The sequence below is a fragment of the Ictalurus furcatus genome, chromosome 16, assembly GCF_023375685.1.
Source record: "Ictalurus furcatus strain D&B chromosome 16, Billie_1.0, whole genome shotgun sequence".
Lineage (NCBI taxonomy): Eukaryota > Metazoa > Chordata > Actinopteri > Siluriformes > Ictaluridae > Ictalurus > Ictalurus furcatus.
The window spans coordinates 16,612,788-16,625,051 of record NC_071270.1 but is presented as its reverse complement, the minus strand read 5'-3'; the positions used below and the strand labels follow the sequence as shown (position 1 = coordinate 16,625,051).

The 12,264-nt window shown below is 39.6% G+C and overlaps 1 protein-coding gene across 1 annotated transcript in view; it reads right to left on the bottom strand.

Moving 5' to 3' along the window:
- paxbp1 (PAX3 and PAX7 binding protein 1) overlaps positions 1-9,749 on the bottom strand; it is a 17,148-nt gene extending 7,399 nt beyond the window's left edge. The window contains exons 1-10 of the mRNA XM_053644503.1: positions 9,099-9,749; positions 8,301-8,423; positions 6,681-6,860; positions 6,337-6,555; positions 5,959-6,062; positions 4,935-5,152; positions 3,242-3,431; positions 1,230-1,353; positions 494-596; positions 252-367 (exon numbers count right to left, since the gene is read on the bottom strand). Of these exons, the coding sequence (XP_053500478.1) occupies positions 252-367; positions 494-596; positions 1,230-1,353; positions 3,242-3,431; positions 4,935-5,152; positions 5,959-6,062; positions 6,337-6,555; positions 6,681-6,860; positions 8,301-8,423; positions 9,099-9,393 (1,672 nt within the window). The 5' untranslated portion in view covers positions 9,394-9,749. The remainder of the gene's footprint in view (positions 1-251; positions 368-493; positions 597-1,229; positions 1,354-3,241; positions 3,432-4,934; positions 5,153-5,958; positions 6,063-6,336; positions 6,556-6,680; positions 6,861-8,300; positions 8,424-9,098) is intronic.
- Between the last annotated feature and the right edge of the window lie 2,515 nt (positions 9,750-12,264).

Below are 12,264 nucleotides of genomic sequence, written 5' to 3'. Positions count from 1 at the left end.
GATGCAAATCTTAGGTCATAGGAAATGCAAATGCTTTTTAGACATCATTTAACGGAATATAAAACGTATACAACTCTTACAGAAACTATCCAAATGTTTTTAGCCAAAATTCATTGTCTATGTACAGACATTATTCAAAGGTGATAATTTTGTTTCTCAGTTATGTACAGAAAAAAAAACATGCATCGACCCCAAAACATCCAAATGAATAAAAAGCAACCAGTTTCACTAAAACATTTTAAGACGATTACCTCTCTCTAGGTTAAAGCTTGTTGCGTCAGTGGAGGTCTCCTCGTCATCGCTGGACAGTCCCTCCTTGTGTTCAGCCCTCAAGCCACTCTGTTCTCGAGCCTGTCTGCGGCGAGCTCTGCCAAATTTACACAAACACAGCCCTATTACTTAGATTCCCTAATGATAGATAATCTACAGCATTAAATTACAAACAGTGCACAAAAGCTAAGCAATAAAATATCAGAATTTGATTCATTCTGACCTCCTGGCCTCACGCTCTGCTACCCTCCTCTGCCTGCTGAGCTCCTGATAGGCTGCCCGGTCTCTGCCAAAAGGGTCCAGATTTGGGGCCATAACAGCCTTACCTGCAACAGACAGGGGACATATTAATCTCCCATTCCAGATTTGTTCTCCAACTTTACAAGAATATTTTATACCTACATGAACATTCAAAATTGATTAACTTTATCATGAAATGTAATACTGTTCATAAAAGTTATTAGGGTAAATATGATTGTGTGTTTAAGAAGGTTACCGAAAATTATCTTAATGTATGTTCAGGCTCTTATGTAATCTGTATTACATAATTTCGCCCAACTAACTGACTCATACTTACTTACGCTGTACCTTAGCAATGTTTCTGATGTGACAGTTTCACACTGGCTCAGTAATTTCTCACAAGAGAACTGAACACATTGTCATTTCAGAACCGAGTGGACATGAGCGCTTTCACACACAAGCACACACAAAGGTAAGTGGCACACAATGTGCCCTCTACTGAGCAGGAAATGGTCAATGTAAAACCAGTCCACTAAAATAAAGCTGTGTGTTTAACTGTGCCATGATTCTGACATCAGCAGCACAGGAGGTCCTGACAAACAGGGCTGGGGCTAGCAGTCTGGCTAAATCATACAAGTCATGACTGCTATCTTACAAGAGGAAAAGGAAAATAATGAGGCCATTCAAATAAATAATAAAAACCTTCAAGATGGACTGACTTGAAAGGCTCGAAAACTCCGCTGATTCATCTTTAATATCATCCTGTCTTCTCTGGACTCGCCGCATCGCCCGTTGCCTTAGTAACTGGTGCATTGCAGCCTCCAGCTCCAGAACAGCAGGCACCTGAAAGATATGATAGGTTATGTGACGGCTGCTCCCGGTTGAGCAGTTGGAGAGTGAGAGAGAGAGAAAGAGAGTAAGAATGAGTGGCTCTGGGGCTTGGTGCATTCTGCTGGGGCATAGGAAAATCAAATGGCTAGTCTATTTCACGATTTGTCAGCAAATACAGACATTTTAACAGCATGCTACAACAGACTTCATTCATCATCTGAACTTTTATGTCTGTGGTATATTAGCAGGTCTGTTAGTAGTAAATACAAGTGCTTCTACTCAAACATTTATAGCTACTGATTTTTGTGCCGCAGCAAAGGCACTGAGGCACCATAACAACAAGTCCTCATGGGTCCTCGTTCGAGCTGAAATTAAAGACATGCTGTTAACAAGGTCCTATGAGGAGCACAGCTGAAGGAATATTTCCTGCCCCACTCCCAGTCTGATCTGCTTTGGAAAAACGAACTTCAGATTATTCTCATTACACAACAATAAAACAAGTGCAGTAGCTGACAAATTTTAAGTGCAGCCAAATGTCAATATGAATTTAATTTATGTATTGAAATATGTGGCAGAGTAAAGGCACCTAATAGTTAATTAAATAAATTGGGGGGGGTTTAAAGGCTCACACCTGAATGATAAATAGTGAACGTAAACAATAATTATAATACTTAAGATGTATTGGTTTACATATTTTCATGCAATATAAAATACACAAATTGTAAAAAAATGATAAAGGTATTGTCACATTTACAAAAATTTATTGTATACCTATTAATATAATAGCAGTGTGCCTACAACTTAAGGCAAGCTAGACTAAGACGTTTTAATGCCACTCGGAATGAAATTTAAGACCAATTTTACAATAAACATGGGCTTCTACTGCCTTGATTCACATCACGCTGATTTGGAAACACTTCCTACACAAAATACGCCATTCCTCAAATACGATGCATAGTACCGGTTTCAGCCTCAAATACGTTGCATCGTACCGGTTTCAGCCGCAAATATGCTGCATGGTACCGGTTTCAGCGGCAAATACGTTGCATCGTACCGGTTTCAGCCATTCTGCAAAATCTTGGTTAAATAGCCAATTGTCATTAAGTTTGCACTTTCCCATGTCAGTGCTAGCTAGCAAACAGTGCATCCGCTCTGAGCATCCCGGCCGTGAACAAAATATATGAGTGTTGCTGGTTCCACTATACTGATTTAAGTGACATTAATGCGGGAGGCATTAATTAATATATATATATATATATATATATATATATATATATATATATATATATATATATATATATATATATATATATATATATATATACACACACACACACAATTATTTTAATATTTTAAATTTCAATGTCAGAAAAAAGGTTAATATAATACTACTTCCCATGTCTTAGCATTTTTAATACTATTGAAAGAATGATTTAAGTCATTTTAATACCAACTAAGTCCTTATTTTTAGATTAATGAATTTAATGCCTTTTAAGACTAAGGATCCGCAGATACCCTGTATACTAAACATTGAGATAAATTCCTAATACGCAATAATATACATGGCAAATAAATGTCATTGTGATTTTTTACTCACAATAAAATTGACTTTAGCTTTCCACCATTTAATATCGGACTAAGATATGAAAACACAACTGCTAAGCAATACAACTTATACAGATTTGCAAAAAAAAAAAAATCCATTATGAGAGAACTTTTTTTTGCTATGACAACTTTATTCCATGCAATTAATCAAATCCTGATATTTATGGGTAGCCACAAAGAATACAGCATATCAGAAAGGATCAAATTCATTTGCAAGAAAATAAATGTAAAATAAAATATGCAGTCAAGCTTACATGGTGAGGGGAAAAAGGACAGTCTCTAAAGTTTTTCTTACCTTTTCACTGAAACACTCAAGCAAGTCTCGAACATACCCTCGCATTTCTTGCAAGAATTTATACTGCTCAGCGGCGTGCTGCGAGGAATCCTCCAACTGCAGGATGCTATTGTCGGAAGCCTGCAGCTCCTCCTGGATCTGCTCATAGCGCCGGGCACTAGCATCGCGGCCCTGACGCATGGAGCTCAGCCTGGCATACAGGAGACATGCATCAGAGCCCACAGTAATGTGATACACCTGAGCTTGAAACTTCTACTCACACACTTCTGCAGGTTTACATCAAGTTTGTCTGACCCTGTACTTATAGCTCTGCCACCCTGCAAACTTTAGCTCTTATCCTAATCTAACATGCCACGCTAGCTAAATCATTTTAGATTGGAAACACATGTGGTCAGTAGAAATCCTGGTGCAGGTTTGGGCACGTGAAAACAGTACATGCAAAATACCTCAATTCCAGAAACAAATCTATGAACACATATGAATAGAAAACAAAAAGACTGGACTGTTGATTGTTGGTCGTATAATAATTAAATAGTGGTTACACCATTTTTTTGCTTCATTGCTTTATGCTTGCTTGGCATATTTGGGGAGAAGAAAAATATATATCTTACAGATGCTACCTTTTAAAGGTGCAATAATCTTTTTTTTTTTTCGAACGAAGCTATGTAGAACATGATAAACAAAGGAGTAAGCCGTGTCCTTAGTAAAAATTGTATTAAATTGCTGAGAAAACTCGCTTGGAAAACTGACATCCGGTCCAGAATGATTGATTGCGTTATTATCTGCCTCCTGTCAGTCATTTTACAGACATGCTATGGGCCACCCAACATCCTGGGGGTGGAGCTTAATGAACATGGGCAGGAAAGGCAGAGCAAACTCAACAAGAGGAAAAAAAAAATAACATTCAAATGTCGAACCCACCTAATCATTACAGACCTAATCTTGGAACAACAATTAAAAAAAAGAAGAAAAAAAAAAGAAACTAATCTTACCTACTGTACCATTAATTAAAAAAAGAAAAACCACATGCCTGTAATTACTAGATTAGATTTTTACACTTAAAAGCGTTCTGTGAATGGACCATGTTGTAGATCACACCATAATCTCTCTTTTAAGTGCAAGTAAAATGCACTGGTACAGTTTACGTGCAACATCTGACATGAGCTGAACTGCAGACCAGACATGTTCTTTTGTAAAGAAAATTTAACAACTTCAGTAAATAAGCTTATCTGATGATCAATTACAAATCCAACCATTCCTGTAGATTGCAGTTAAATATACGATCAACTAATATGTTTTATCATGTATATGTCATTAGCACAGAGTTGTGTTTTTTCCCTTCTCTGCCTGCTATAAATTTCTTGTTGGCACTTCTGAATATGTCTTTTCCCTAACATTATTGCATTTCTGTACATTCTCTCTCAATTCCAGTCTCTAAGAAGGAGTACGCAGGTAGGGAGGAAAACCCATTGGAGAAAAGTTGGAAAATCCAGAGAACCATTTCATACTGCTTTGCGTTAACCCCTAATCATTACAGCCCTTAGAAGTCCAGCAATTCAGTGCGTGGTGTTGACATGTCACGCTCTCTTACAGAGCCGTTAAATTAATTGAATATGGCTTTGGTTTACTCAGCGTGGGGGTCAGATTAAGGTAGAGAGGGGAAGTGGGGAAGAGCAAGTTGCTCTGAGCCTACCTGTCCATGAGCCGTTTCTTTACCAGAGCTGTAGTGATAGGAGTAAGGCTGCTGCTGGGGATTGGATAGGGCACAGTGTTCTCCGCTTTCACAGGTTTTACACTTTCTGACCCAAGAGCTGTGTATCCGTATGGCATGCTGTATGATGCAGCATACTGCTGGTTCTCGTAGCCAGTTTGGTAATACATGTTCGCATCCTCTGGCTGACTGGTTTGGACCTAACAAGCAGCAAGTAGGAGTTAACAGGTTCAGTAATTTTACTTACTTACATTTAATTTTACTAATTAAAGTCTCCAAGCTAGCTTCTAGGGATAGGGCTTAGGAAAGTGGCATCATGCCGTCGTGTTTGGTATATAATCAGTTGCACAACCAAAAGTCCAAGTGGTGGAGCCAAAGTTGAACCAGCAACTCCTATCCACCTACACTGAGTGGAGTTGAACCAAGAGTCCAGGGTAGAGAGACACCCAAGTGTGTTTCACGCTGGATAAGTGTGCTGTTAAATGTATAATTCTGTGTTGTAGAGTGTTTCTAGCAGAACTGTAACCGTTCTGGGGTTCAGGTTATAGGAGGTTCAGCTCCACCCCCTCGGGTTTTGGTTCGGCAGCAAAACCAATCTCAGAAAACTAGTTAACCTGATTTCTTCAAGTGTATAAATATTTGACAAGACAAGCTCTACAGTCTTCATATGCTACATATAATTAGATAAAATAATAGTTACAGAATATGAATAGGAAGATTGTGATTTAAGGCAAAGTTAACTCTCCAGTATTACCATTAAATAAGCCTTATTAAAAGAACCCAGCAATCAAATTCCCAATTAAAACACAGTTCACTCTTGAGGACTGTTACCTGTAAAACCTATTCAATTTTATGTAGAAATTGTATTTCTTAGTCACTGTGTGATGACTTACTTTTTATTAATAAAACAAGAATGTTAATAAAAGTGATAAAACAAGCATGTGTCTAATTGAGTACATTTGGGGAAAGTGGAAAGAATTTACAATGAAAAAATTAGGGAGTTCACCTGAGGTATGCTAATGCCTTTCCGGATCTGCTCCTGCTCCCAGCGACTGACTTCCTCATCATGGCCTTCAGTATTCAAGGCCTCATCATCACTGCACTCAATACCTGCAACATCACGCACACATCATTACCCTCAATACTTCACATTTACAACTGACATTTACACTTTTTTAAACAGCATCTTCAAACAACATTTGTTTCGCAAAGAACACCAAATCAGATTCAAAGCCTGATTCAAAGACTACACATGCACACCAACGCATTACATTATCAGACAATCACACCAGCCTCAGAAAACCCATTATAGAATCTATCAAAGATTTAGTGACAGACCTATTACACCAGCAAACACTTGTACACCACAATATAGCACACTTACCGATTTCCTCTGCTATTTTCTGACGCTGGCTCTTCTGCTTGACGCCACTGAACACGATCCTCTTCTCATCTTCATCATCACTTCCACCTTGCTCGTCCTCACGGACCAGTCGTTTACTTGACGCGTCCGTCTCCACTAGTGGAGCTTCGCCTCCAAGCTCCCGTGCCATCTGCCGCCGTTTACGGGCCGCGTGAATAAAGGCCGCGTCTGGGATCTCACCTGCAGAAAGAATTTAATTGCCAAATACCTATACACCCATTTCCTGAATACAGCAAAAAACAAAGCTTATTATCCTACACACAAAAAAACAAAACAAAACACAACAACCTAAAAACAAAACAAACCTGGTCTGAGGGAGCTGAGAGCAGACAGAGTCTGAGAGAAGTTTCCTCCCTGCTTGGCTTCACTCTCCTCATCCTGTTCATCATTACTGTCCACCTCCATCTCACCTTCGCCTTGTTCACTGCTGCCTCTGCTGTCCGCTGCCTCCTCTTTAACACCGGTTCCAGACAGACACTGAACACCTTTTAAATAACAAAGCCCAGGTGTGTATATATACACACACACACACACACACTGACCACAGTATCACAGTGTAGATATCATATCATATATCACATCACATCACATCATACACACACGTACAAATGTCTGAGACTAACTAATTTTTTGCATCTCTTTCTAATTTAACAACAAATTATTTAACTGAAATCAACTTGAGTGAAAAGTAGAATCTTTAAAATATATACATGAATTTCAAAGTTTCTTAGTATGTGGTATGTCCCCTATTTGCTTTAATGACAGTGTGCACTTGAGCTGGCATGGATTCCACACGTTTGTGCAAAATCATATGATCCATTTTAGACCAAATCAATCAGAGCGCCGTCTGAACAGATGCTTCAATAGAAGAGATTAGACATGAGGAGCACCTGACCTTTTGTACAAAGCAGTTAATATGGTCAATATCACACGTTTACATAGGGAGCTAAAAATAGTGCAGAATCATGAATATTACATATACTTTCTTTCACTTCTTTTGTTTTAAATGTTTCAAAACTCTAAAACATTTTGTTTATTTCCAATTTTAAAGGGAAAAAAGTGTCAATATGGTTCGCTTTTCTCCCATAGACAGCTCTCTGGTCTTTATGTTGGTTTAACCTTTTTAACAAATGAATTCTTCACAGGTGAAACCCAGGTCTTAAACCAAGGGTAGACACTCAGAGCCATTAATTATTTAAATGATCAATCTAACAGGGCACACCTGGTCGACAAGAAACGTGTCAGTTACATGTTCTAATAATTTTGATCACTTGAAAAATGGGTGGGTTCAAACAAAAGGTGCCATGTTCCAAGTTGTAACACCTCTAGATGTAAATATCAGGAAACGAAAACTGAAATTGTGATCCATCATAACATATTCACCTTCTGCACTGGATAGGGGCACTTTGTCTGGTCTGAAGCTACTTAGCCCCATACGCAGCAAGCTGCAATGCACTGTGTGTTCTGACATCCTTCTATCATAGCCAGCATTTGTGTTACAGTAGCGTTTCTGAGAGATTGGACCAGACGGGCTAACCTTTGCCCCCCACACACACATCAATGAGATTTGAACGTTCATTACCCTGTTCCTGGTTCACCAATTGTCCTTCCTTGGACTATTTTCTGGTAGGTACTAACCACTGCATACTAGGAACACCCCACAAGACCTGCCGTTTTAGAGATGCCCTGACCCAGTCGTCTAGCCCTTGTCAAAGTCGCTCAGATCCTTACGCTTGCCCATGTTTCCGGCTTCCAACACAACTTCGAAAACTGACTGTTCACTTGCTGCCTAATATATCCCACCCCTTCAGAGGTGCCATTGTAACAAGATAATCAATGTTATTCACTCACCTGTCAGTGGTTTTAATGTTATGGCTGATTGTTGTACATAAAATGGTGACTTGATTTAACCTTATATTACATACCATCGAGGCATGTCTGTTCCTGCACAATATGGCTGCTCTTTTCCTCTCTGTACTCCTTCTTGAGCTGTTTCACAATCTTCTTACTGTGATTGGATTTCTTCACTCTGAACACTTCAGTGTCCTCTGGAATCAGAAAGAAAACAGGTCACTAAAACCAAAATCAAGTCGTTATTCAGGAACTGTTTGAATTCTGAGGAAAAATATTTTGTTTTATGGATGAAATACTGTTAGTTGTAACAGCTTTAACTAATCAACAACTGCAGGTTAATTCATTGTGTATATATGTGTGTGTGTGTGTGTGTGTGTGTGTATGGACTACACATATATTACACACACACACACACACACACACACATATATATATACATAAATATAGTAGAATATACACACACACACACATATATAGCTTACACATATATGCACACACACATATGTGTAATCCATATATAATATAAACACATATATATAACAATATATACACACACACGCATATAAATATAACAATAACAATAACTTGGCCGGCTTGTATTTTTAAGCTCAACTTGACCCCTCACTGCATGTATTGTGTATATTTACATGGGTGCCCATTTTTCTGGAGTTGTGTAACGTAGGCGCTAATGTTAGTTGGCTGCTTAGCTTTGTAATGCACAGGCTGAATCCCAAACAGCCCGCGACTCCCTATAGCAATGCACTTACATACTGAACATGTAATACTCATTCCTGTAACCCATGTAGTACACTTAACGGAAATTTAGGCAGTCATTTAGAATTCAGTCCTGCTACGATAATCTATTATACCTTCTTCGTCGTTGAAGCTGAGTAAACTGGCTTTAGGTTCTTCTCGGCATTCCTTCTTCTTTTTCTTATCTTTAGAAAGCTTCATGGCTCCCATCTGAACTCCATTTCCATGACTATTGACAGCATTAATTGCGGTAAGCGTTTCGGCGGCGGGTGTGTGTGAGCTGTCCACTACAGGCCCGCATGGCTGCGGCTGCGGCTCCTCCTGACTCGGCTCATCCTGGACCTCGTCTTTTTCCTCGTCGTCAGAATCGTTCCGGCGTCTGAAATTGCACCTTTTTGCTTTCTTAAACATTGCGACGCAGCAACTAATACAACTGCAGTCGGATTTGCGAGTTAATGTGAATTATTTCTGCAAGGCGCCAAGAACAAGCCTAAATGATTCACGAAAGTCCACCATCTTCCCTGTTCGTTGAATTACTTCTTCTTCGGCAACGTTTTGAGGCCGAAACGTTCACAGCGGAGTCAGTGCTGCCCCCCGGCGGAGAACTGTAGTAATACAAAAATATAACCAGACGCCAACGGTCATGGATAAGGGATGTCTCTGCCACCAAGACTCTAGTCCTTCTTGTTACTAATTTGTATGCCAGAAATACCCTCAAAATATACTTTAGCAGGAAGGAAACTATTGATGAACAAATATTTCAGACATTTGACCTTGGCCCTGTTTGGATCAATTCCAAAATCTACTGTTTTTTTTCTGCTGGTTGCAGTGATATTTACACTACCATATGAATCTCACAAACATTCAACTACTTGTTCTTGAGATATCACACTAACGAGGGTCTTGTATGAATGCACACATGGCAAAAAAACAATTAAATAAATCATAGCTAGCAAAAGATGCAAATGTTGAGTTCCTGAACATGAAAGTAGGTAACATCTCTGTATGACAAACAGGAAGGAAGAACAACTTGTCTTCTTCTTTGGTGTTTTACAGCAGTTGGTATCCTTAATGTTGCATTACTGCCAGCTGCTGTCTCACTGTAACTTAATATTTCTTTAATATTTAATATTTCTTAAATTCGTACTTCCAGTCCCATCCTCCTTAGAAAATCTCCATCCATGGTCATTATTTCCACTTTCCACTATACTTTTTACATTATACTCTACTATACCTATTTCCCATAGCTGATTCTTCAACTCTTGCTTTTGGAAGAACAACTATGTCATGATAGAGTATATTTCTAGTCTAATCACTCACTGTCAGTAGTAGTACACTCACCTTGAACAGCTTCAACTCTGGGATGTTGGTGGGTTTCCTCAATGAACTGCTTGCATTGGGCCATTGCACAACATTCTTGGAGAGCAGTGGCTTTCTCCTTGCAACCCTGCCAAAGTCTTCGTTTGGCTTTGAGTTCAGGTGGTATTTCAGGTTAGAATTGCTTCAGTGCTATGCAAATTCCTCATTGTGGATAGTGCAAAAGGCTTTGGTTTTATCAGTGTTTCTCTCTGCAATGTGTTTTGAATTAAAAGATATATTGATAAAGAATGATAACTTTCAATTGGAACAAGTCACAGATAAAATCAAAACATCTATTACATGTTCGAGTGACATAAGAACTACAAGACAGAATTGAGACACAGAGATCATGCCGGAAACTCATCAATTGCCCTCTTAGGTCCTTAGAAGGACCTGCGCATGCTCTCGGTGGACTCTACAGAGCACAAGAAAAAAATATGTGTGTATTTCTGAAACAAAACAGAACTATATGTGTAGGTGTTAAATAAGATGAGAAAGGCCCCTCTAAGGGGCTGCTTGATGGCAGTATTGTCTCTTGTCACTGGACAGCGCTTGATGGTGCTGTTGTGAATCCACTGGCGTTGTGAATCTGTGAGGACAGCAGTACGGGTAACTGCCACCACACGTGTAGGATGACCAAAGGCTTCTTTCCCAACCTTTCGCGTTTTCAGGCTCTTGCAGTCTTGATGGCTCTATGTCACCTGGTGGAAAGGGGAGGAAAGGGTGTAGGCTGTTCTGTGGGAAGAGGAAGAGAAACAGAAACATCACCATGTATACTGTTCAGTTTTTCAATTCTCGCTAACAATCATGTCCAGATCACCTGTAAAGCAAACGCCTGGTTTACCTTAGTGCATGGAGTGGGAAATTGTCTGCCCATAATGATCTCAAAAGGAGAAACTTTTGTCATAATTAGAAGTCAGCTGGTCCCTCAACACCAATAGCCAAGAAGGCCCAGCAGCGTCTCTACTTTCTGCGAAGGCAGAAGAAAGCCCATCTCCAACCTCCCATCCTCACCACATTCTACAGAGGACCTATTGAGAGCATCCTGAGCAGCTGCATCACAGTCTGGTTCAGATATTGCACCTCATCGCAAGACCCTGCAACAGAGAATGAAGACAGTTGAGAAGATCATCAGGGTCTCCCCCATCACAGACATTTACACCACATGCTGCATCCGCAAAGCCACCAGCATTGTGGATGACCCCACACACCCCTCACACACACTCTTCACCCTCCTGACATCTGGAAAAAGATACCGAAGCATTCAGGCCCTCACAACCAGACTGTGTAACAGCTTCTTCCCCCAAGCCATCAGACTCCTCAATACTCAGAGAGTGGGCTGATACACACACACACAGACACACACACACACACACACACACACACACACACACACTCTGAACTGAACACCATCCCACTCCCATTGCAATATTTGCACATTCCTGCGTTGACACTGTTGCATTTTTTTGCTGCTACGGTATTTTAAAAATATAGTAACTAATTTATTTTCACTATATACACTTCATATACACTTTACCTGGCTGCTACCAAAATAACTGCTATTATATGTTTGGTATAAGCTAATCTGCTGAATACTCAGTCATAGCATGTTATGTTTACATTTATACCATTTTTAAATTCTGTTGTTGCTCCTTGGAACCTATCTTTTGCACCACCTGTATATCAGACACTTCCACACTAATACTGTGTACTGCTCGGCGCTACACTATCACTTACTGTGCCTATTGCCCTGTTTTAGTAGTTACTTTACTGTCCTGTGTTAGCACAAGTCTGCACGTGCACTTTATGTAGAATGTTTGTAGATCTTATTTAGTTCTGTGTTGTCTCATGTGGTTAGTGTGTTGTTTTATGTAGCACCATGGTCCTAGAGGAACGTTGTTTCATTTCACTGTGTACTGTACC